This window comes from Lepisosteus platostomus, chromosome 21 (assembly GCF_059453375.1).
Source record: "Lepisosteus platostomus isolate fLepPlt1 chromosome 21, fLepPlt1.hap1, whole genome shotgun sequence".
Classification (NCBI taxonomy): Eukaryota; Metazoa; Chordata; class Actinopteri; order Semionotiformes; family Lepisosteidae; genus Lepisosteus; species Lepisosteus platostomus.
The window spans coordinates 10,022,052-10,045,486 of NC_142631.1; the positions used below are offsets into that span (position 1 = coordinate 10,022,052).

Consider the following 23,435-nt stretch of genomic DNA (forward strand, 5'->3'; position numbering starts at 1 on the left):
GCAGATGGCATCATCATGAGCAGCTGTTTCTTTGGATGATCTGTTCTTGGCTAAAGAACACATTGTGGGTCTCCTAGACTCTGGGAACAGGCGTTTAAATTCATTCCCTCATTTGCGAAAGCATTGAAAAATCTGGGTAGGAGTGTCAGAGGAAGAGAGTGGTCAATTGCTAATCTCTTTTTTTTTTAGCCAAATAACACTGCTGTTGATCTGATTGTCTCCAATCCAAAATGACAGGCAGTACCTCAGTCCACGAGCAACCATTTGGCCAGTGTTTATAATTAGTGAGTCTGGTTTGTAGATGGAATTTTCTATCGGCATTGCAGCAGCTGCCATTGTGGAGCTGAGAGCTAAACCTTGGACAGAAGAAACGAGAATAGCTTTACATTGCTCCTCTGTTTGGGTGACTGTATGGCGCCGGGTTCACAGTAACACTCTGAGGGAGGACAGGATTTTACAACTGCACTGAAACAGAATGACACAAACTTCTCATTTAAACTTAACACTGTAATTAAATTAGAACTGAGACAGTGTTGAATCATCCCGTGTTATAATGGTAATATGAAAACAAACGATGTTTGTACTGCAAATACGGCTTATTTATTTTATGCTTTGGTGCTGTTTTTTCTTTTTTCCATTACTAATGCCAAAGTGACTAGGTTTTTGTAATTATACACTGTGACACCACGGGGCTTTGTGGCAGCCACCATTGGCACACTTTTGCACTTGGTCTCCTCCGAGAGTGGTGATGTTCTCAGCCACCCTCAACAGGGCAGCAAGGACAGGTGGCGCCACATATTGTCGTTCCTCACTGTCCCTTCCGGGATTAAGGCTTCACAGTTATACCCAGTTCTCTAGAAGTGTCGCTCACTCTCTATGCCCCTTATCGGGGTTACAGTCTCCTCCGAGACTGTCGGTCATATTCTTCCCCTTGTGGGGAGTTACTGTAGCCGCTAGTCTCTTCTCTTTTGCACTCAAATGGCAGACGCTCTCTCCTTACAGCGCCCGCACGTAACTCGGCGCCTCACACCCACCACTATCCTGCTTCGGCCCAGCTCTCTCATAGCCGAACCTCCGCATACCGAAGAGCTGATCTATCACTTCCTCTCTCGCCTAAAGGTCTTGGCTTAATCGCCCTCCCTGGGAAGTGTTCGGCTTGTACTCCGAGCGTTCCTCCAGCTGAGACTCATTAGCTCTTAAACTGGGCTCAGCTGTGGTTACCGCGGCAACACGTCGCTCTGTATTGAGAGCCCTGCCGAACACCCCGTATCTCCGTAACATCATCCACTTGATTCTCAGTGATTCTCCTGTTCACTGTTGTTTGTCAATACCAGTAGAGGGTTAGTAGAAGCAGGACAGCTTAATTCTGATGAGCTGCATGACCTTGGTTCATAACATCACATTCATAGTATTTGGTTGCTTCATTAGTTAATCCTCTTTTATTCATTTTCTATTAAATAAAGTTAAATCATCAAATGCTCTTATTTGTAATCACAGTAAAGTGCAATGAATAAGGTAGGCCTAGCTTTCCTGCCCCTGTGAAAAAGAAATATGAAGAAACATATTGTGACAGTATTTTCTAACCAGTATTCATGGCTTATTTTAACTAGGCTTTGTGAGAACACAGAGTCTATCCTGGAAACACAAGGCTCAAAACAGGAGTACATTCTGGCCAGGATGGTAGTTCATCACAGGGCATGCACACAAGCACAGGGACTATGTATAGAGACACTGTTTAATTCACCTAGCACGTTTCTGGTAGGTGGGAGGAGACCAGTTACCCAGAGGAAAGATCCACACAATCACACAAACTCTACACTGAAGGTTGGAACTGATCCCAGGACAAAGGGATGTGAGGTACTAAAATCTAACCATTACATCACCATGCCACCTTTATTATATAGATTTTAATCCTAAAAAAATACTCATAAACATATATGGAGATGAACTCTAAAATTCAATTAAGTGTTATAATGAAAAAATAATAATATTTTGTATTTATACATCAAACACTCCAGTCCTTTTCAGTGCAGACAGACACACACACCCACATCAAGGCCAGTTTTCCCAGTATGTCTTTGGACTGTGGGACGAAACACAAACATGGGGAAACATGCAAACTCCCCACAGACAGCACCACAGGAATTGAACCCAGTGGCCCAGAGCTGTGAGGCAGCAACGCTAACCACTACGGCACTGTGTCACCCTGTTCACATATAGTACATTCGAATTTTTCAGTTCCTTTATTGATTCTGCCATATATAACATAGTTTTACAATATGTTTCTTTATATTTCTTATCTGCAGGGATGCCTTGCACTCAGGATTCTGAAAAAGCAAAACAAACGGCATAAAAAAACACTGTCCTCCACAAAGTCAAGGCTTTCCTTAAGACTTTTCAGTGCAGCACTTGAAACCTCATAAGCCATTTGTGTCACAACGCAATCAATAATGTAAAGCAATAAAATCATGAACATGAAAAATGAACAGGTTTTTCTATGCCCTTTTCATGGCAAATTCAACCGCAGTAATGCAAAATTGTAAACTACATTTTTTCCTGGTTCTGGAAAAATGAAATCTTCCCTGTCGCCTGTGAGATACAGGGAAAACAAAAATCAAACAAGCACAAAAAGTCCTTCAGGAAGGGCTTGAATGAGTGTTAGACTGAAAAACCATCACCAAAGCATTCTGGGAATTGCTCTTGGGGCTCCTTCCTCCTGAGGAAGTCCCACGTGTCCCCTCTGTTTCTGTCAGAAGGGTCTCAGAACACTCCTCTGCCCTGAGCAAACTGTAGCTCCAGGCAAGCGGCTTGTCCCTGAGGCGGGAGAGCAAACTGTCACAGGCTGTCCGCTGTCACTGCCTCACTCCACACTTCAGCTCCACTCACTTCCCACTCACCAGCTCTCTAAGGTCAAGCCAATCTGTGCTCAGGCCACATCCAGGCTGAACTCAGCCGTTCCCCAAGGATCCACCAACTTTCCCTGCTGTTACTCCGAAGAATCCTTTTTCAACACACTTCCAATTAGTTATATATTTTTTCTCAATCCTGCATTTCCCAAATGATTTTACCTTATGATTCTTTTACTAACTACACACCTGTTCATGTAACAGCGTGACTAGGAAATGTTAATGAGGGATTTTGTTCTACTTTGCTACTTCGATTAAATAAATTCCTCCTCTCTGATTCACCGCGTCATCTTTTTAGATGAGCGCAGGGGTGGTTTCTGTAATTCACACCTGCTTCGCTTGTTAATGGAAGTCAGCTCAGTGGAAGTGCAGATATCACCAAATTCTGTGCTCTTCACACTAAACGGGAAATAAAATACCGATTTTGTCCAAACCCTTGTAATTCTAATTCAGGCGTCACGAGACGTTTGTCATCAATTTTAGTTTTATGTGTTTCAGGAACGCCTGGGTAAAAAAAACATAGCGCTGAAGAGCTTTGGAAAGAGTCCCCTCATCCCCTGACCCCTTTTATATATTTCTTCCTACGAGCGCTGTTCTACAAGAATAGCTCAAAGCCTGATCTGATCCAGATTATCGGAGCTGGCATTTGTAGAGCTGATCTGCTCTGAGCTTGGCGATCACTGTGGCAGATGGCTGAGGGGGGAGGTTTTGGAAATATGCACCAAAAAAATCCACCCGCTTCCAACCGGCAGCCCGCAGTCTGTCATCAGCGAATCCCACTCCCTACCCGCCAAAGTGCTGGGAGCAGCTCTGCCTGTTAGGAAGCGTCACGAAACTACGAGGCACAGCGGCAAGAACTGTTTTCTCCTCCTGAGAAAGTTTAAAATCTAAAGCTCCCAGCAGAGGTTGGCAAATAACTTCAAGGTTTCGTGATGGGATCCATTCAAAATCGTCATTTTGAATGTCCACATTTGATCACAAAACAAACAGGCTTGTGTGGGACCTTCTCGCTGTATGAAACATAGATCCCTTCCCTGCAGACTGAATTTCGTGGAGTGAAATGACTGTTTTCCCTTATAAACAGGAGTTTTCATGTAGGTCTACAGCATATTAACAAGTTTTCTAAAACAAGTGCAGTTAATTCATAAAAGACCTTTTGGTTTGAACTTGGCATCTGTAAGGGGTTAACTGGCTTCTTTCAATGGAGGGGGGTCATCTGTAAAAAGGATTGTAGGATTGTTGTGATCGACTAAGCAGTGTGTTTATACAGTACCTTTATTGCACTGTAAATGTAAAATGTATAGGCCTGCATTAACAAGAATGGAAGACTTCTTTTATTAACACACTTGATAGTATTTCTTCTGCATGGATAAACAATAAGGACAGATGACAGTAAAAATGGAGAGGTTTTACTGTGTCAATTGATAAAGAACAACAGAATGCAGATTGTAATGAGTCTAGGGGGCTGTGCTTTGTTTTCCAAGAGCGAAACATATTTTACTGTTGTCAGAGGACTGCCACAGGCAGTATAAGGCTCTGCTTGAGAGAAGAATCTAAATAAAATATCAACATGCCAGGCTGCTTGAAGCCATGAGATATTCTGATTCTACCTCAACAATTTCCACTCTATCAGCAACATGGCTGAAGCCTTTGTGCCAACTGTGCTTCTCGGACATGTGTCACACATACATTCGGGTGTAAGGTCACAATCAGAGTTCCCAGTCATTAAACCATTACCTTTGCACAGACCAGCTTCCTGAGAGCATTTCTCATTATTATAGGATGAGTTAAAACTCAGAATTTTCTTATAGAAGCCATAAGTAGGAAATGTTGAGGCAACAGTTGAAAGAAGTGACAGATCAGATTTCCAACAGGCAAGGTTAGGGACTCTTACAATGATCAGTCAGTTGGTGTCACCCCAGAAAATGTCCTTGGAACTAAAGACCCTTCTTTGCTAAATAGACACCACAACCACCATCAGAATGACTGAGGCCTCTGAGCCCAAACTCAGCTCCCTGTTAAGTGAATCTGCCACTAAGGAACCAGGTGGGAATCTAAATGTATCATTTCTCACTTCCCGTTTAGAGCTAGTAGAGTAGAATTGTTTCTAACAGTTTATGAGTACTGTTTTCCCTGTTAATTCAGGATTTACAAAATATTTATGCCTTAAAAGGAGTTCTATGAAAATTTACATTAATTCTCAAATGGATTGTGCATCACACAGTAAAACGTAAAATTATTCTTACAGCAAGAATGCCTATCACTATTGAAACAACCATGGCTGCACAAATATGGAAAGGTTCACGTAGCGAGATCTGCTTCCAGATTTCAATTCTGCGTAGCAGTGAATATGACTTATTTGAAGTGTACGTGGCTCTGAACAGCTCTGCCCATTTGCAAAGCTAATAAGAACATTAGTAATAACAAAAGGTGAGGTTGGGTGGAAAAAAAGAAAATGTATTGCTGCTGATGTCTGAACTCAGTTTTTATTGTGAAAAAGCACCCCATGAAATTAAAAATGGATTGTCTAAATGCTAATTGGCAGGGAATTCAGTTTGCGAAATAAACAACTTCACTTTTTGAATCGGGATTTATGATACCTTATTGGAAAAGAGATCCCAGGAACATAATTTTAATTCCACTTTTGAAGAAAGCTCAAGATGATTGCTTCATAAACTGTTAGAATTATCTGTAGATGTTAGACTTAATAAAGCATTTCCTTTATACTGCATGGTTATACAGTAGAATCCCTGTAATGTATTATATTAGTGCTTTACATTTTTTGTGTTGTAGAACATGATGCTGGTATAAATATGAAATTAACATTGGTGGAGTAAGGATGTCCTGCGTGAGAAAATTTAACCCACGTGAGAGTGGGAGAGAACGCGTGGCAGAAACATTAGAGTACACACCGTGATTTGCAGCAATCCCCATTACTTAACACCTACAGTGCCAAAGCTCAGGAAGCTTGGGAGGCAGGGAGACATGCTTTTTGTCTTCCTTTGGGCACGATGAATCTAATAAACATTTCATGAATTAACAAAGACACCCGCGCTTTATGTGCCTTTCGTATAACCGGTTTCCAGTTCAAAAGAGGCATTAAACTTCCAGTAATCAATATTTCACATCGTGTTTCCTTTAAAGCCACAGAATTTAGTTTTATGTTTCTACTCCTATGATTAGATTATCTGGGCTGTGACCATCTATATTTCATCTCTTGACTAGTTTAAAATCCTAAGCCTGCTCTTTTTTTCTGATATTTGCAATGCTGCAGACCCATTACAGGGTTTCCGAAAAAAAAAAAAAAACACCTATGAGAGGATGCACAGCTGGCTAGCAGGCTCAGCTGTGGACCGGCCTTGGCACTGCAGCGGTTAACGGCGAGCGGTTTTGTCGAGCTCAGCATTGTTTGCGCGCCACGTGACAGCGCTGCCGTTTTTAGAAAACAAACTGAGACAGCAGCTCGTATGCAAATGCACTCCTTTCCTGTTGTGGCTCTTAATGTCATCAAGTCAATACTTTCTCAAATTATTCCTTCAAGAGCTTGTAACGGCTTCAGACCAAGCCCCTCAAGCCTCCACTGTTCAGACAGAGAGCCCACTACCACCACCCCCTTCCCTCCGAGAGGAAACAGTACAAATGTTAAAAGAAGAGCAAGGTAAGGTGTTCCAATAGACAGCATACAAGTGTAATAGTTGTAAGAAAGATATAGTAATTATTATTTCTTTTTTGACAATACTTTATTATCATAAAGATTACTTCTTTAATTAATTAATGGAGGCTCACTTGTACCATATCACCTTGTACCACAATATAACTTACAGAATAAAAAAGAAAGTGAATTTTGTCCTTTATATCTTTCTAGAATCTGAAGCATTCATTCGCTGCCTAGAAATTAAGCATAGCAGTCCTAACAAATGCATTTCAGAGCAGACTCTGAGATGCAATTTAAGAACTTATGGGAAACAGGAAAAGTTATACTGCTGACTGTGAGTTACTCTGAGATGTGTAATATTTTATGTATATACATATTGAAACATTCAAGTTGCTTTATATTTTATTGGACCCTATGGGACAAAAAATAAAGTGATATTCCAGTAGGAGTTTTAGTTTTCATAATTGTCTCTTTCAGTTTTATTGCTTTGTAAGTGCGAATAATGGTGCGTCTCTCTCCTCCATTAAGAGATGCAGAATAGTTGATTACATTTTAATTAGTGATGATTAAATGCCTGTATTAGTGGATGGGACTGATCAAAATGCCAGTGAAGCATTTACTAGCACACTGGTTCCCAGGAACATCTGTGCACAAGAACAAACATCATCAGTTCACACAAACATTTTTGGCAGATTTCTCACCAACGTACATCCTGAATGTGGGTGTGTGAGGTGTGCTGGCACATAACCAAGGCTTGGCTAACAGAGCTTGGCCTGTTAGCACTCCACAAAAATGCAGTTGTAGGTCTAACAATTCAGTCCACGTGGCAGAAAAACAAAAGAAATGAAACTACTGTTCTCATCAATATATAGTGCTTTCATTTATCTTGTGGCTTATGAACAAGCTGCATCATTCTCTCTGACAATTTGCAATAGGGCTTAAAGGACAGGATCAGCATTTGGTCTTCAGGCAGTTTTTGACCTGGGATCCCTTATGATCTAAGCACACCATCACCTCTCCAAACACTGTTCCAGGTTGGCAAGAAAACTCAACCTGAAATCATATTTTATCTAGACCCAGCAGATCTTCAGCAGCTGGGATCCTTGGTACTTACAGTGATTTATAGGTGTAATAGTGTGCCACATTCTCTCCTAAGCCAGAACCAGTAAAGGAGATTAAAAACATTTACTGCTGTGCTAAATCAGTCATTAAGGTATATAGGCCATCGTGCCAACTTAACAGTGCCATACACTGAGCTTTCCTTACGTTACCGTTCAGTGTCTACACTACTGAAGCTTCTGTGCTGAAACCAGGAGGGCACAAAATATGACAGCCTGGAAAAGCTAGATACTTGGATTCTTTTCCTTTTTGGAAAGCTTTCACAAAATTCATACTATTCCCTTCCCTGGTATGTGAGAGAGCTCCTTGTGGCCAATGAATCAAAACGAAACATTACAAAAACAAATACCTCCCTTCAATACACCGGATGTAATTGCCAGAGTGAACTAAACTATAAAGAGCAAATAAAAAGTCCCTCAAGACTGTTAATCTTTACTGAAACCTTTTTAAAAGTAAAAGAGGGAAAAGGCGAGAGAGAGAGAAACAGAGAGAGAGAGAGAGAGGGGAGGGGGGAGATGGGAAAAGATCAAGAGAGGCAGTAAATGGGTCTCTCAGCATTCTGGTCCTCCCACTCTCTGTCATCACCACTCTTCAGCACCGGTCCCACTGGGACGGGTGCGATGTTGGATCTGCGAGCTGATGTGGGCTGATGTGTGATCTGAGAAGGTCAGGGACAGGGCTGTGAGCGATGAGATGGGAAAGATTTGGGACAGGCATACAGCTTAAATCCCAGAGGGGAGAAGTAGGGGGGGGAGGTGGGGTGGGCTTAGTGCTGAACTGATGCCAGGTTGCAGCCCCAGGTCCATAAGGAAAACAGTCCCAAAGTCAAATAAACATGACCCAGCAGCCTAACAAAAAAGAAAGCTTTCTTTTTTTTTTGCTTGTTAATGTTTCTCCCAATTCAGAAACTGTCAAGTCAGCACATGTCTGCTGTGTCGCTGTCAGAGAAATTGTGTACCTTTCTTTGCCTCTGTCCCCATGGTAGTTTATACAAGCCTGATTTGGGAAATCCAGTATTTTATCCACCTTTCCATGTTTCTTCTGACAGCTTGGAAATGACACGACACCAGATGCAGAGTGGTTATAAACCGCACAAAGTAATTAATGCAAGGATTAAAGGTTTTTGAAATGTGTTACTAATCCCTATTTAACATCAGTGAGAGACTTGCAATAGGGGTGAATACAAACTCACCACCTTTCATGGCTCATTTTTGTCCGACAATATTAAACTGCCACAAAGAGAAAGTTCTTAACATACTGGAGAGTGGTGGACCTTTTATGAAAGCAGCCCTTCAGAGCGCTTAGCTTGTGTTTCTGCAGGATGATACACAGCATTACAGTCTGAGTAAATTCCTCACCTCTCTAAATCCAATGACCTGATATGACTTGGAAGAAGGGAGTGCAGTTTATATTGTTTCTTCTCGGACAATGTCTCTGTGCTTTTTCTTTTTGTTCCAGACAAAAGTGTGCCCCACTAGTTGTTCTAATCAGTCACTTCATCCTATTACATTAGTTTCTCCTATTAAGTTTCCTTTTACTCATGATTCAGAGTTGAAGGGAAATGTGCTACAGGGACCAGGAGAGTGTAAATATTTTATTGCAAATGTACAAGACTCGCAGCGCATTCTAGAAGCCTTTGTTTTATTCCACAGAATATATATCCTAGGCCATGTGCTTCCTGGACTTCTATATAAGCTTGATTGCGTTCTCTGTCAACACAAAAACATATAGGGAAACAAAGCCTACTTGATTGCACAATGCTTAAAGCAAAAAAAAAAGGAAACAATGATTAATGGCATACTACAAAGCCACTGCCTTGAAGGACGACTGATGTTATTGTAGTTGCAGGATTATTAATGACTAAATATGGCAGTGGGGGAGATTTGTAGAGTTTGTTTCAAGGATTATCAGCAAAGAAGAAATAACTAAATCACTGGATTGAAAAAAAACACATTTAGAATAGAGTGTGACAATAGCAATTCTGGCACAATTACTGGAAATGAAGCTTTTCAAATTTGAAACATATGATTTAGGCAATGAAAATGCCTTGTAGAGATACAGTAATTAGACTTAATTGTATCTAATGAGCTCTTCATTTTCATTATACATAGTAAAACTAAAGATGTAGGACAATACTAAATATTGGGGTTTAAGCATTTACAATGAAGCTACAGTCCTTTTTTCTTATTTTTAAATACACTGTACCTGTTTAGAAATGTAAAATGAGATTCAAGATAAAATTTAATCTGCATAAGATAAATGGATTCTGTCAGTTGTGGATGGGACACCATTTGTGCATTTGTACACAAGATGAAGATAGACAAGAAGTCATGTGTGATAGGAACCACATGGTATATTTACATCAGGTACCCCTGTGTAAGTGATCATCATCTAATGTGTCCACAATTAACACACGTCCAACCGTCATGTAGTAATGTACTGTATCTGTCCGAATAGCAAAGCTAACTGATGGTGTAAATGTCCATCCAGCCTTTCCCTTACTTAGTTAGATATAATAGACCAACAGGCCACATTGTATGATGGGGATTCCAGACAGAGACAGACCCTCATTACAATATTGAAAGATGAAAGGATTACTCTGATATTGGTGTTGTTGTAATAGTGGGTCAAGTGACAGCTGTGTAGTAAGATTAGCATCCAAACCCACTTCTAGAATTGGCATGAATGTTCCTTTTTACCATTATTGCTAGCAAAGCAGTGTTGCTCCCTAATGCATTAATATTTCATTCTCTTGTATAAATATGTCATGCAACTGCCAAAAGGGACAAAGGACTCCACTTCCTTGGAAAACACCACCTCCGACCAATATAAGGACCCCTGTTCATGTTGAGGATGAGGCGTAAACTGCGCTAGTCTCTTGATGTCACGGGAATTTATCTAATATTCTGTAATCAGGTTTGGGGGTCGTTCACGCTCCAGGCTGTGCTGGCCACTATAACTGCTGTGTCTCTGGTCTTGGTCTCTTATGGGTATGTTTTGCCCATTAGTAGTGCTGCTGGAGTCTAGCGTTGCTGAGTGATTGGATCCAGAATCTCTTATTGACTTCATGTGGCACCCTTCCTGCCAGCAACATTCCCAGAGTGCAGTCCTTCTCTCAGTCACTTGGCCATGGCATTGCCACCTTCTGATTTAAACCAGAGACCCTGTGTGCCTTCTAAGAATTCTAAGAGTTTGCACCTGTGTACATGCAAACTCACAAGCACTCATTCCTTACTATGTGTCTCGTCATGAGGTTTTGAAGAGTGCACAAAGCAGGCACAAGTATCATCACTTTCCACAGGCATATTTCAATCTCTCATGATGTAACAATATACAGGAAAAGACTATTGACTGAACTTTTCAAGTGTTTCCATATATTGTATTTAGAGTGGATAACTTTGTTTTTGAGGTACAGCTTACAAGCAATTAATCACTCCGTTACCTAGTTAGAAATTTGTAGTTCAGGTGCTCTGTAGATGTAACACCAACAAAATGAGAAGATACTGTAACTCCAAGCCCCTGAAGAATGCACTTCTGGTTTTACATATTTGCCCCATAATACAAGCCAAATGATTCATTATACAAAATACAAGTGATTCATTAATGACAGTGCATTTTTGAATAAAAGAATGAATCACAATATTAATAATCATGCCAACTGAAGGGAATACAGAGCTGCTTGCAGTGTGGAGGAAAGTAAAAGCACAGTAAAAAGGATAGGGTGTTAATTAATAATCATGTAATAAGCTAATTGATCTGCTATTTTATATTGTATGTTTTTTATGTACTTGTGTACTTATCACACTTTCAAAATTTCAAGAATGTACTAATAAGTAAATCAATACACTTTTGACTTTTTTTACATTTTAAGAATGATTGAGAGTGAACAATCCTCTCTCCCAACATACTTTTCAGCTTGTCTTCCCTTTCTAATGTTGTTAATATTATATCATACTCCACATCAAATTTTCAAGCTTTTAATTGTTATATCACAGGGTAACATAACACTAGTTATACAGCTGTACTCAGAGGCAATAGTAGCAAAGTACTGCAGCTCTTTAAAGGCAAGATACAAAGCTCACTGATGTACTTGTCCATTCTTGTACTCTAAGAAGGAATGGGCTATGATTAATGTCAATATTGATTGATTTCTAATTTTTGTCTCCCATGTGGCTCACCCAGTGAAAGTGCTATTTCAGCACACAGGCTGAGACCTAACAGCTTTATATCCTGTAACTGATTAAGTTGACTCTTGAAGCACATTCAAGACTCCCTTGTGTTACATCTAAGAATGGAGACCTCAAAGGAAAAAAAGACTGCGACTGCAAGGGGTGTCAGTGGACCTATAGGTGTCACTCTTCCCACTGGACCAGAATATGAAAACCTTAATATGATGGAAATAGACAATATACATTAGATGAGATGTGAAACCGAAGTCCACACTTCTTAGTAATTAAAGTTCCTTTGGTGCTAATTACAAGAGGAGTGTTAACCTTGACATACTGTCTAAATTCCTCTTTGGGTCTAAAAACTCTGGCCTCCTAAAATTTCCTCCTTAAATTAATTGGTGAAGGAATTTTTTATTTTGGCACCTTATTTGCTATGTCAACCAGGTAGATGCTGCATTTCAGAAGTATATTAATATATTATGTTGAGATTCTTTGGCACTAAGATCAATAAACAAGTGCTAGGAATAAACAATTGCTGTAATTATTAAATTTTAAGTCTGGCCTGTGGAATTACAGTAGGTGACTTTTGACCTGGATTGCCCACTTTTGGCTGGGAAGTACCTCATATTGGTGAGTTTTAATGGTTCACTGGCTGGGCCCTAGGTGTGCGACTGTGAGCTTACAGCTTTTTTCAGTTGAACGACGTCATTCCTCCAATTGATAAAAACTTGCACTGAAGGCACTGTGGGATCCTGCAGTGTGAAAAAAGGCAGATATGTTTTGAAGGACAACATGCATGGTCTGCCTCCCTCTCAGGCTGGAATGAGATTTGTACACCGGAACTTCTTTTCCATATTAAATCTTGATTGACCATTTAGCACATATACAGTACAGTAACATTAACATGCCTTTCTTAACAACAGGTAACAAAATTCCCTCCATTATTCACTCAGTTTGTTATGATTTTGCATTAATAAGAGGTTAACAGCAAGATAAAAAAATCACTGGGGTACAGATAGAAATGTGTGTATTTAAAATTTTAAAGAGCCAAAATCAGATTCCTAACATCACATACACAATGGTGTTACAACATGAAAGGGAAGATTGCCGATATCACTACAGCGATGACATTTTCTCTGCAATGTTTATTTGTTCACTGGAATGATTGTGCACGAAGAATGAGCTCATCCAGACTCAAAGCGGTAATATTCATGCACATTCAAAGAAGCCCATAAAAGCCTTTGAAAGCTCATGCCAGATTGTTTCTCTTAACCCTGAATAAGAAAAGGCACCTCTGTTCATGATTAGAGCATCATGGAACGATATGAAAGGCAAAATGTGTGAACTGTGGCAGAAGTTTGGCTGTCCTGAATCATCCTCCAGATGGCATTTAGAGTAGAAAAGTATCCAGTTTTACATATGAGTGAGGCGGAGAAGGGAATTGGACCCCTCCCCCTCCATCCACCACTGGAAAGCCCAGTGGGGCTCAGGCTGTGATAATGGTGTGCTGCCTGTGATTTATTCTGAGAGAATGCTGTGTCACCACAGGGCTTTCTGCTGGCAAAGAGTGCAAATTAAACTGTGAGACTCCCAACGGAGAGATGAGTACAATTAGGTAAATCCTTGATTAGGACAGTTAGTGAAGAACAGATTCCAGATAACCAGCAATTTGTTCAGACCGATGTGTCCAGTATTGGGCTGCTGTTGTCTGTCTGCTACAGCGTGCATGTACTGTAAGTAACAGAAAGGCTGCATTCCTCTCTTTGTATTATTAATGTATTATTTTCACTGGTTTATTTGCCTCCCACATTTATCCATAAACTGTATTACAGTTAATACAGCTGAGCATTTCACTGAAGCAATCAGAGTACAGTGACTTTTCAAGGGTACTAAAGTAATGCCTCTGCAAGGACTGGAGCCCAGAGCCTTCTGGGCTCTCCTACTGCATAGCAGTTTTTGTCCATTTTGGGTCTTCTATATTGTGTGTTGTTTTACAGATTGTATGGAATTTAACTGCTGTGTACTGCATACATTGCTTTTATGCTATAGCTATACAATCTGTATACAAATCCACTGATTAAGAATAAGGTCAATAACCTTAATCGTCCAGCATGTGGAGTTGGGCTTTATAATAGTCTCCAGCTTTCAATCAAACAGCTGTGTAATGGGAGAATTATTCCTATTGCACTGCTGCTTTTAACAAAGTTACTTGACTTTGTCCAATATGACAATGTCATACATTAGGGCGGAGTGGTGGCTCTGTGGCTAAGGATCTGTGCCTGTGGCTGAAAGGTTGCTGGTTCAAATCCCATGGCTGGCAGGGGAATCCTACTCTATTGAGCCCCTGAGCAAGGCCCTTAACCCCAGCCGCTCAAAGTGTGCCATATAAATGGCTGACCCTGCACTCTGACCCCAAGCTTATCTCTCTCTTTCTGTATGTCTCATGGAGAGCAAGCTGGGGTAGGTGAAAAGACAAATTCCTAATGCAAGAAATTGTATATGGCCAATAAAGTGATATCTTTAACTGATGTGTTGAGCTATCATAATTCCTGATCATAATGTAGTTTGGTGGTTGCTGCGTTTGGGGGTGATAACAGATGCTAATGGCAAATCATGGGGAAGTGGCCTGGCTCATAGGACTCTTCTGTTACCACTTGCCAGTCATCAGCTGCAAAGTTGCCCTTTGTCAAAAAAGCCTTGGAATTGTAAACATATGAAAAAGGATAGCACACATCAATACATTTAGATTTACATAATTTACACTTCTTTTTTGTCCTAAAGGGGTGACTATTGCTTTGTAACAATAAGTGTTCTTTGTTAGAACCGTTGTATGAACATGTAGCCTGTATCTGGGAGTCTGAGTAAACAAACGCTTTCATATGCATATATCTTCTTTATTTTATTCTGAGAAAGAATAAGGTCTTGCAATTCATCCTTTGATTAACAGTACACAATAAATCACTGGTGTCAGTCAACTACAGTATGTCTGAAAGCTTTTTTAAAGTACACAAAAAAAAGTATTTTCCCTGTCTCTCTCCCTCTCAGTCTTTCCTTCTCATTGACATAGCTGTTTTAATATGTTAACAGCTGTAACAGGTAAAACTATATATAGTTGGAGCTCAAACCTTTTGATCTATTTTTAAATGGCTATTGAATGATCAACTGATTAATATTTCATGGGCGGAAGGAACCATGGTGTTAGTTTGCCAGTAAAACAGAGGAATCTATTGAACTTTTTTTTTTGTTCTGAGATACATGAAGCCTTCAAAGATAGCAGGAATAAACACTGCCCTTCAGGGGAGGTTGATGGTGTGCTTTGTCATGGGCTCAGAAATAGCCTTTCTCCCCCATCCTGGACTGGACAATGTCAATGTGGTCACTTTCATCGAACACAAAGAGTCTGCTTTTCACAGTTCTGCATGTTTAAATGTCATAAAAAAGGGAGTCATATAACTGGGGGTGTGTATGGAGGGATGTCCAATAAGGAGCCCCCAAATAGCATATTAAAACATTGATTTTATGGGAGGGGCACCTCAAAATACTGTTTACACTCAACCCCAGAAAACTACTGAAGCGCAACATATAGAGTCACAGAAAGGACCCAAGCATCACCTGCGGGCCCCCTCACAATCTCATAAAATTACACCCCTGAATAAACCTCATATTCTGAGAAATACCATCTTCAATGTATTCAGAACACAAAGATGCAAATTGTGAGCATGAGGGTATTTACCTCAATTGCTATGTTGTGGAAGTCTGTATTTTTCTCTCTCACCATCTAATTTTCTTCTTGTTTTTTAAACAAACAAATGTCCCACCTAAAGTCCTACTGCAGTACTTGAAAAACAAACAACTAAAGGTGTCCAGTTATAGTGTCTTGTTATACCAGAACACACCTACAAGCAAGTCAAAAAAAAGGTTGTAAAATGCTTTTAAAAGCATCCCTTGCTGTGCTTTAACAGAAGACATTTTAAAAGCCATAGAACAGTCTTGAAGCTGTGTAAGTTCTTCCCCACTTCCTTCACTGAATAGGTTTAGCTGTGATTCCTTTGGCAATTTAGAAATGACAAAAGGTTTTCTATTTCTAAAGTGTCATTGTCTCTCTGCAATACACAGTCATCTCAAAAGCAAAGTATGGGCAGAAAGAGCATGGAAAGAGCAAGAAGACAGGTATCTATACAGCCGCAGTGTACTGATATGTGTGTGTGTCTTAGTCACTGTGAATTACACGACTAGTTAATCAATGGAAAACAGAAATCAATAAACAGCCCTCACAGCTGAATACAAATAAAACCCCACACAGTTATTATTTTTTCCAATTGATTAACGAGTTAAAAATACAACCAAGTTATCAGTTCTTCATATACAGTATATGCATGATATGAGACTCTTTCACAATGATCTGAAAACTTTAATCTTAAAGAAGGCTCTTGTAGTTTGCATTTGCTTGCGTGTGTCTAGAGGTAGCTTAGGATTGCTCTTAAGGTTCCAGTTTGTTTATTGACTGTGCCACTACACCAGAGATTCTGAATGGACTGAACAGCCCATAGTAAAAGCAAAAATGTTTGTATATAATAGTCTATGCACGAGACTGAAATTAACGTCTGGCATCCTCTGCGAATGCCTATGTCAAGCACCCTAGTCCACTTGATTAAATTTTCAGTGCAGTAGCACTAGAACCTGTGAAAACAGCTCAGAATATACACATATGAGCCCTGTAGAGGGGTAAGGAGCTGTCCTAAAACTGTGCTGTTAATAGCCCGACTGTCTTAAAAACAGGATAATATGGGAAAAGAAAAGCACACTTAAGTTTCTTGACAATCAAGTGAAAAGCTGTACGTTCAAAAGCAAAAATCTGATATGCTGTTTTGTTTCTTGAGGCCTGATAATATCTCTTTCAGCTTCCCTGTCAGGCCTGTATCTGGTTCCCCTTTGACATTCTCTCAAACCATTGGGCTATTATCTTTCTTAAAAAGCAGCTTTGACCGTGGAAAAAATACCACCACCAGCCTCTGTTAGACCTTCCACTGAACCTGCAAGTAAAGGGCACATCAAGATGCAAAATCTAGGTAACACCAACATAAAATAATTAAAGGCTGGCATTTGTAAGTGTTGCTTAGCAAGTCTAATGCTTTACCAGAATCTCAAGCATGGATTCAGCCTTACAGTATATTTGCTTGGAAGGTGGAACGCCTTCCCTGCCCTTGTGCTGATCATAGAAGAGCAAAGTTGTACTAAATTGTTACAATTTTTGAGCACATGGATAAACACATTTTCCAAAAGCTTGGTATGAGTTTACATTCGTTTATTAAGCTAAGGGAATTGCAATATGACATTCGATGAGGTTTAAAGTGTCAGCAGGGTTTAGTGCTATTAGATATTAAAAGATTTAACCTTTGTGACCTGGGCCATTTTCCATGCTGAGACCTCTAATGGAATGGAGAGGGACTGTAATGACATTTTCAGGGTGACTTAGTTGTGTAGCAGTTAGTGTGGCTGCCACCTGACTCTCATCTCTAATTTTGCCCTTGTGTTTGTGCCCTGCGGTGGACTAGTGTCCGGTCCAGACTGTTGTCCCACTATTGCACCCTGTGCTTTTGAGATAAGCTATAGTATGTCATGACCCTTAATAGTACTTTCTGAAAAAGGATAGGTGAATGGACAACTAGATCTTGAAGTCTTCACCATTCTGTTTGTGAGATAAAACTTAGAGTATCTTTGCAGACTCTGACTAACACTACTCTCAGTTTTTGTCAAACAGAAACAGAACATTTGTAAAAGAACCCCATTGTACTCTGTTTTGTATTAACTGCATCTTTATCGATCAGTACCATTAGAGAAATGACTGATATTTTGAAGGTTAAAACTTCAGATGTCCTTTGAAATGGAGCTTTGGACACTGTTTTTACAGTACTGTTGCCTTTCCTTACAATGATGCTCTAATAAATCTCAAAAAGACTGCTTGAGGATTTTTGCATAGAATATATATTTTTTTAAATCTAGGTTTTTAAGGGGACATCGTTATTACAAATGGTTTAAACACAGGGAGAAATTCCCCTTTAAAGCTACAGAGAATGGGAAAAACATGCACATTTTATTTTCTAAGGGACCTCAAAGCTCTTAAAATCTGGACGACCTCAGTCCAGCCAGTTGTCAGGCATAGCATATGGAAATTTTAAAGGTAAGAGAAAATGCTGAGGTATGTGCTGTGAACGTGATAGATAGGGCTTGAATGAAACTATTTGGGCACCATGCACCTGTTTAAAAAACATAGGCTACAACAGTGTTTTGAAAGCATCATTTTTCAACTGATTCTTTTTTATGGCAAAAGGAGTTCCTCGTTAAATTCATCTACAAAATGGAAGGAAAATGGAACTCTGCTCTCCCAAGACAAGTTCCTGCAGCAAATCCAGAAACAGATTCAGCAGCCCAATATACAGTTCTAGAGGGCCACACTATTTGTCGCCCTTTATAAACTACCCTATACTGATTTCAGGGGGGAATGGAGAAATTGTTTTAGCTTTGAGAGGATTTGTCTTGAACTGAGTAGTGACAGTATTGCAAATTCATCATAAATATTTTATTCTGTAAGGGCTTCTCTCATCATTGCTCACAATGCACGTGAAACCTTCCTCTCGGTACATTTTCTATTCATTTTGTAGCCAGTTGTACACCCACTTTATTTTTGAATGTGGGTATGTATATTTGTAATGCACCACAAAATTTCCAAATTCATATAAAAAATTTAATTAATTGAATACATTCTTAGTGAATATACTGAAAGCGTTCTAGTAAAAATATATTTGGTGTGCTGAAGATGAACAAAGGTATTTTTGTATTTATGTGTCTACCATCAACAGATTGTTCCATATGCTGTATATAGCATGTACATGTAGGGTTTTATGTACTTTAAAAAAAATTAATGCATACTTTGTCTAGGCTGATACATTGAATGCTCATGGCCTAATGGGTGCATCCATTTTCTGTAAAGCATTTTGGAGCTCCTTGTTTCTGATGTCTTTATGTTTTAGGAGCTGTGTTTAAGCTACTTCTGAAATGATTTTTCCTGGTTGGAGACATATGCATTGTCCATGTTATGGTGACATTCAAGCCCTAATAGAAGGTAGCATTCTAAACATCTAGTTAAAGCAAACAAGGCTAAACCAAACTTCAATGTTTCCTCATAAATACACAACAAATTGTTACAACTCTTTTAACTCATGCAAGTCCAGAAAAACTATTAGTTGTGTACACATTACTATGAATGTTTATGTTCCAGTTGCCTTTTTATTCAGACAAAATCCAGTCAAAACATCAAAGACGTCTGTAATATCTAAAAGAATGGCACACTGTAAGAAATAGAGGTTCTGACATTCAGAGAAAGATAAAAAAACATCACTGGCTGTTGTGAAATACTTTGTCTGAATGAGTGTTACATAAAGTGCATACATTAGAATACTGCCCCTCTTCCTCAACTACCTAGTATGATGTTATTAAGCTTTAAAATAAAGAACTCTTTCAGTCACAAACTATAATCACTACTGAACATTATTAAATACAACCAGATGATTAGAATACTGCCCCATTAGCCTGTAAAGGTAAAACTAAATAGCTCTAAATATTGAAATAGATGAAGACTAAAACAGAAGAGAGCATTTTGTCAATTTAAACAATATTTCCATAACAAGCTTTGATTTTTTATTTAATTTAAATAGCAAACTAATAAGATTTTGAATAACGTACTAAAAACTACTTTTAAAACTGTAACTGTGGAAAAATTAACCATCTAATTTTTTGTTGTTGTTCTTGTTGACTTTTTTTTCTTCCAAATTTTTCATCGCTGTTTGATGTCCCTCTCTTTATCATCTCTCATCTTTGTTTGCATGTTTTGGTTAAAATATGACTCGTTAAGGTAAGCCTGTTGTTGTCTCTACCCAATCGGCTGCTGTGAAAATTCTTTTGATATTTTCTCCTGTGATTTTGCCCCTGTTCCAGTGCGTTGTTAAAGTTATTGCTTCTTTTAAAAGCCTAACCAAAATTATCTCAAATATTAAGAATGATTTGAGCTCGAAGATATTTTTTGCCAAATAAAAATATCCCTCATCCTCCATAAAACAAGCAACTTTGTACCATGTGCTGTTTGATTATAGAATCTGTTTGAAAGCCTTTCTAGGCCCTGCAATAATTTGTGAAACAACTCCCTGTTCCCACAACAATCTGGAGTGTAATTGGACATTTATATTTAATTAGTAGTCCTTGCCCTCATTTCCCACAGATATGATGGGCAAATTTCTCTAAAGAAGTTTTTATACAGTTGTCTTTAAAACATCCCATAAATGTTTAAACATAAGGAAAAAAAGGGTAAAGGATTATGTAACTCCTGCTTAAACATAGCAATCCTGTACTAAACAGGTCTAAATATATCCTTAAACAGATACTATGCATAAACATGTTTCATAAATGAATTTATAAAAGAATGTTCAGTGGCTTTCAGTATCAATGAAGAAGAATTCTTCTAAAGCTTTATAAAACCTTAATTAGGTCTTATAAATCTTAACAATAAAGGTGAGTTATGCTTTGTGTGATAAGCAACACAGTAATTTTGGTTTTGTATTAATTGGCCTTCTCTTTAGATAATGTGGTCGTATTAACTATGGTCACAGGTATTTTAAAAGAATTATCAATTCCTAGAGAGTTACTCCACCACTATTGTCCTGTAATATAATGTTTGGTTCACTTTGTTGAGGCTGGTTATTCTTCATTGTGCTTATTATTTCTTTTAGAGAATGACGTGGGTATAATTGAAGATCAAGGGCTGTGCTGAATCCAAGATCTACATTTTAAGATCCTTTCAGTATACTGTAGTTATTGAAGTCATTGTTTCCTGTGCAACCAAATCAGAATAAACAAGCTCCAAACAAACATTACTGATCACACCTTGAAATTGCACTATTCAAGTACAACTGCAACCATAATCATTCACTTTAGCCATAATAGTGTTTAAACATGTATTCCAAGGTCTAGTCTGTTCAAATAAAGGTTTAAAAATGCATCATAATTAAGAGTATTTAACTTTACTCCACATTTAGACACTCATGTTCCACAATGCACAGAAGAAAGCCTTTTTTCAATAATTCTTTGCACTGCACATTGGAGGTCCGTAATATACCTCAAGTCTGTACATTAATGCATTGTGCATGCAGCAAATTTGGCTGGCTTCGCAAATTAGCTGCTCAAAGTCATAGCTATTGTTTTTACTTGATAAGCATGTTTTTATGGAAGAGTTTAAAAGACTCTTCTGTAAAAACATGTTTCTTCAGATCATCTCACACGCATCAGAGACAAAGAACGGAACGAGACAAAACAGAGAATCATCTATACAAATCACGCATTCACTGTAGAGTATAATTCTCTGCAGGCGAAGTTTTAGAAGAGAGCTGATGATTTTTTATAAAGTTATATACATTCTAACTTCACATAACTAGTACAGGAGCTGTTGTGGACAAATCTGCTGCTCATACAAAACATCACAGAGAATTTTTGAATACTGTCAACAAGGAGGAAAGAAGCATTTGGAAAAACACTTCATTAATAATTAGTTACACGAATTTGACTTGATGCGCTCAGTGGTGGAGTAAACAAGATGTGTTTTTTGTTTTGAAGCACACACTTCCATGACAGACTTCCAGCCCAAATCATTCGAATGAGACACAGGTTGATCCTCACAGCTCCCCTCTCCCCACCCCTCACCCTTTTTACAACCCTGGATATGACATTAACACTGCTTTGCTCTCTCCTCTGTCAGACTGTGAGTGCTATGGCCACTCAAATCGCTGCAGTTATATTGATTTTCTCAACATCTTGACTTGCGTCAGCTGCAAACACAACACTAGGGGGCAGAACTGTCAAGCCTGCCGCCATGGATACTTCCGGAATGCTTCTGCGGAGCTGGACGATGAGAACGTTTGTATAGGTCAGTCAGGAATTCCACACTCGACAACATAGGTATCTGTGCATTGCTTTTACTTCACCTCCGATAGCAGAAACTCTTTGGGTTTGTAAGGTATTTATTGATACAACAATGTACCTGAAAGCACTGAATTTGTAGTAAGAAACGTTAACCAGACAAACTCAGTACTGTTAGTTTCTTTTTTCTTGTACTAACCTATAGCAGACCTGTCAAGTCTACTGTCTAAATGTGCTGTATACTGCCAACATGACAATGAGCACTACAACAACTTTAAATTTCATGGCAGTTTTAAAGAGAAAATTCTGTCTTTGCTTTGCAACTACAATAATTTTATGCTGAATTAAAAAGTGTTATAATGATATGATGACAAGCGAGAACTTTTGAACAAATTAAATGTAGAGGAAATTGCTAGATGAAGCCTTTTTATTCTAGGGTGCACTGCACAAAATCATTTACAGAAGTCTCATTCCCTTGCAACTAATCACAGGGCAGTGAAAAATGAATGACCAGTCTAAATGTTTTGTGGTTTGTAATTCCAGGTAATTTAAGTATTCGCATTTCAGTTTCAATTTTTTCTATATGCAACAAAAAGGATGTTTTTTATTACAATTTCATACAGTTAAACATCAGCATAAGCTTTAAGTCACACATGTCTAGGTTACAATAACAAAATTACTTGGCAACAATACACAGGCAATGCCTTTTAAAGAACTAGTGCTGACTGGACTGTCACCACACTGACACAGAAATAGCATTAACACCATCCTCCAGATGGGTCAGGGGGAATTCTTGACAAAGTTGTAGGCAAACCAGGGTCCCATTTATTGTATTGACTTGTACTAACCTACAGACAATAATTATGTCTTGTATTATTACCCTGTATGTGATCACTGCAATTAACCAAGAAGTGAAGAAGTGTGTGAACAGTGAAGATCCAGTGTCTTTAGAGGCCATGGTGCTATGGGTTAGTGTCTTCTCTGTAGTCAGATTGACTCCTTTAATCATGAGCCTATCCTGGAAATAAGGCCCCAATATATTTGGACTAACGTAGATTAGTTTCACACATTTCCTCCTGCATCTTTAAGCAAAATGCTCTGTCCTTGTATGATATTCGGCCCAGTGTTCGTATGGTTTCCTACCCTCTGCACACATTTTTAAATATGTGAGTCCAGATATCCTCTGAATTTGAAGGTTGGCTAAATTCCATATCATTAATAAAACAACTTTGGAAGGTTGTGCAATCTTCTTGGGAAACCCCTTCTTTGTATTTCCTTTACGATTTGCTCGCCAAACAGGGCTTCTATGTTATAATCCTATCAGCAGCAGGCAATTCATACTGATGAGACCCATATCTCCCTGAGAGCTTAGTTTTAACATGTGAGCATCCATTCAGTCCAGGAGTGTGTTCTCCACCTCAAGGCAGCTGTTTATGTGACATCAATCACATCTGCAGGAGAAAAGCATTTTCCCAGCATCACTTTAGTGATGTCAGACAAAATGCAGCCTTCAGGATACTCCATTGCTGAATAGAAGCGAACACTTTGAAAAGTGAGTGCGCAGTGGTTTGGAACTTAAGTTAATTGAAGATTAACTGGTGGGTTGTGGCAGTTCAGGGT

General features: G+C 39.0%; 1 protein-coding gene across 4 annotated transcripts in view; it reads left to right on the forward strand.

Annotated features, from left to right (window-relative positions):
- Nucleotides 1-23,435, forward strand: part of LOC148644001 (netrin-G2-like) — a 70,810-nt gene that overhangs the window by 41,598 nt on the left and 5,777 nt on the right. The window contains exons 7-11 of one of the 4 annotated variants that reach the window (XM_088615507.1): nucleotides 4,869-4,952; nucleotides 6,448-6,564; nucleotides 15,966-16,019; nucleotides 17,956-18,030; nucleotides 19,762-21,797. In XM_088615507.1, the coding sequence (XP_088471633.1) occupies nucleotides 4,869-4,952; nucleotides 6,448-6,564; nucleotides 15,966-16,019; nucleotides 17,956-18,030; nucleotides 19,762-19,940 (509 nt within the window). In that variant the 3' untranslated portion in view covers nucleotides 19,941-21,797. Of the gene's footprint in view, nucleotides 1-4,868; nucleotides 4,953-6,447; nucleotides 6,565-15,965; nucleotides 16,020-17,955; nucleotides 18,031-19,761; nucleotides 21,823-23,435 lie in introns of those variants that run through there. The other 3 variants (XM_088615505.1, XM_088615506.1, XM_088615508.1) reach the window with 3 other exon arrangements.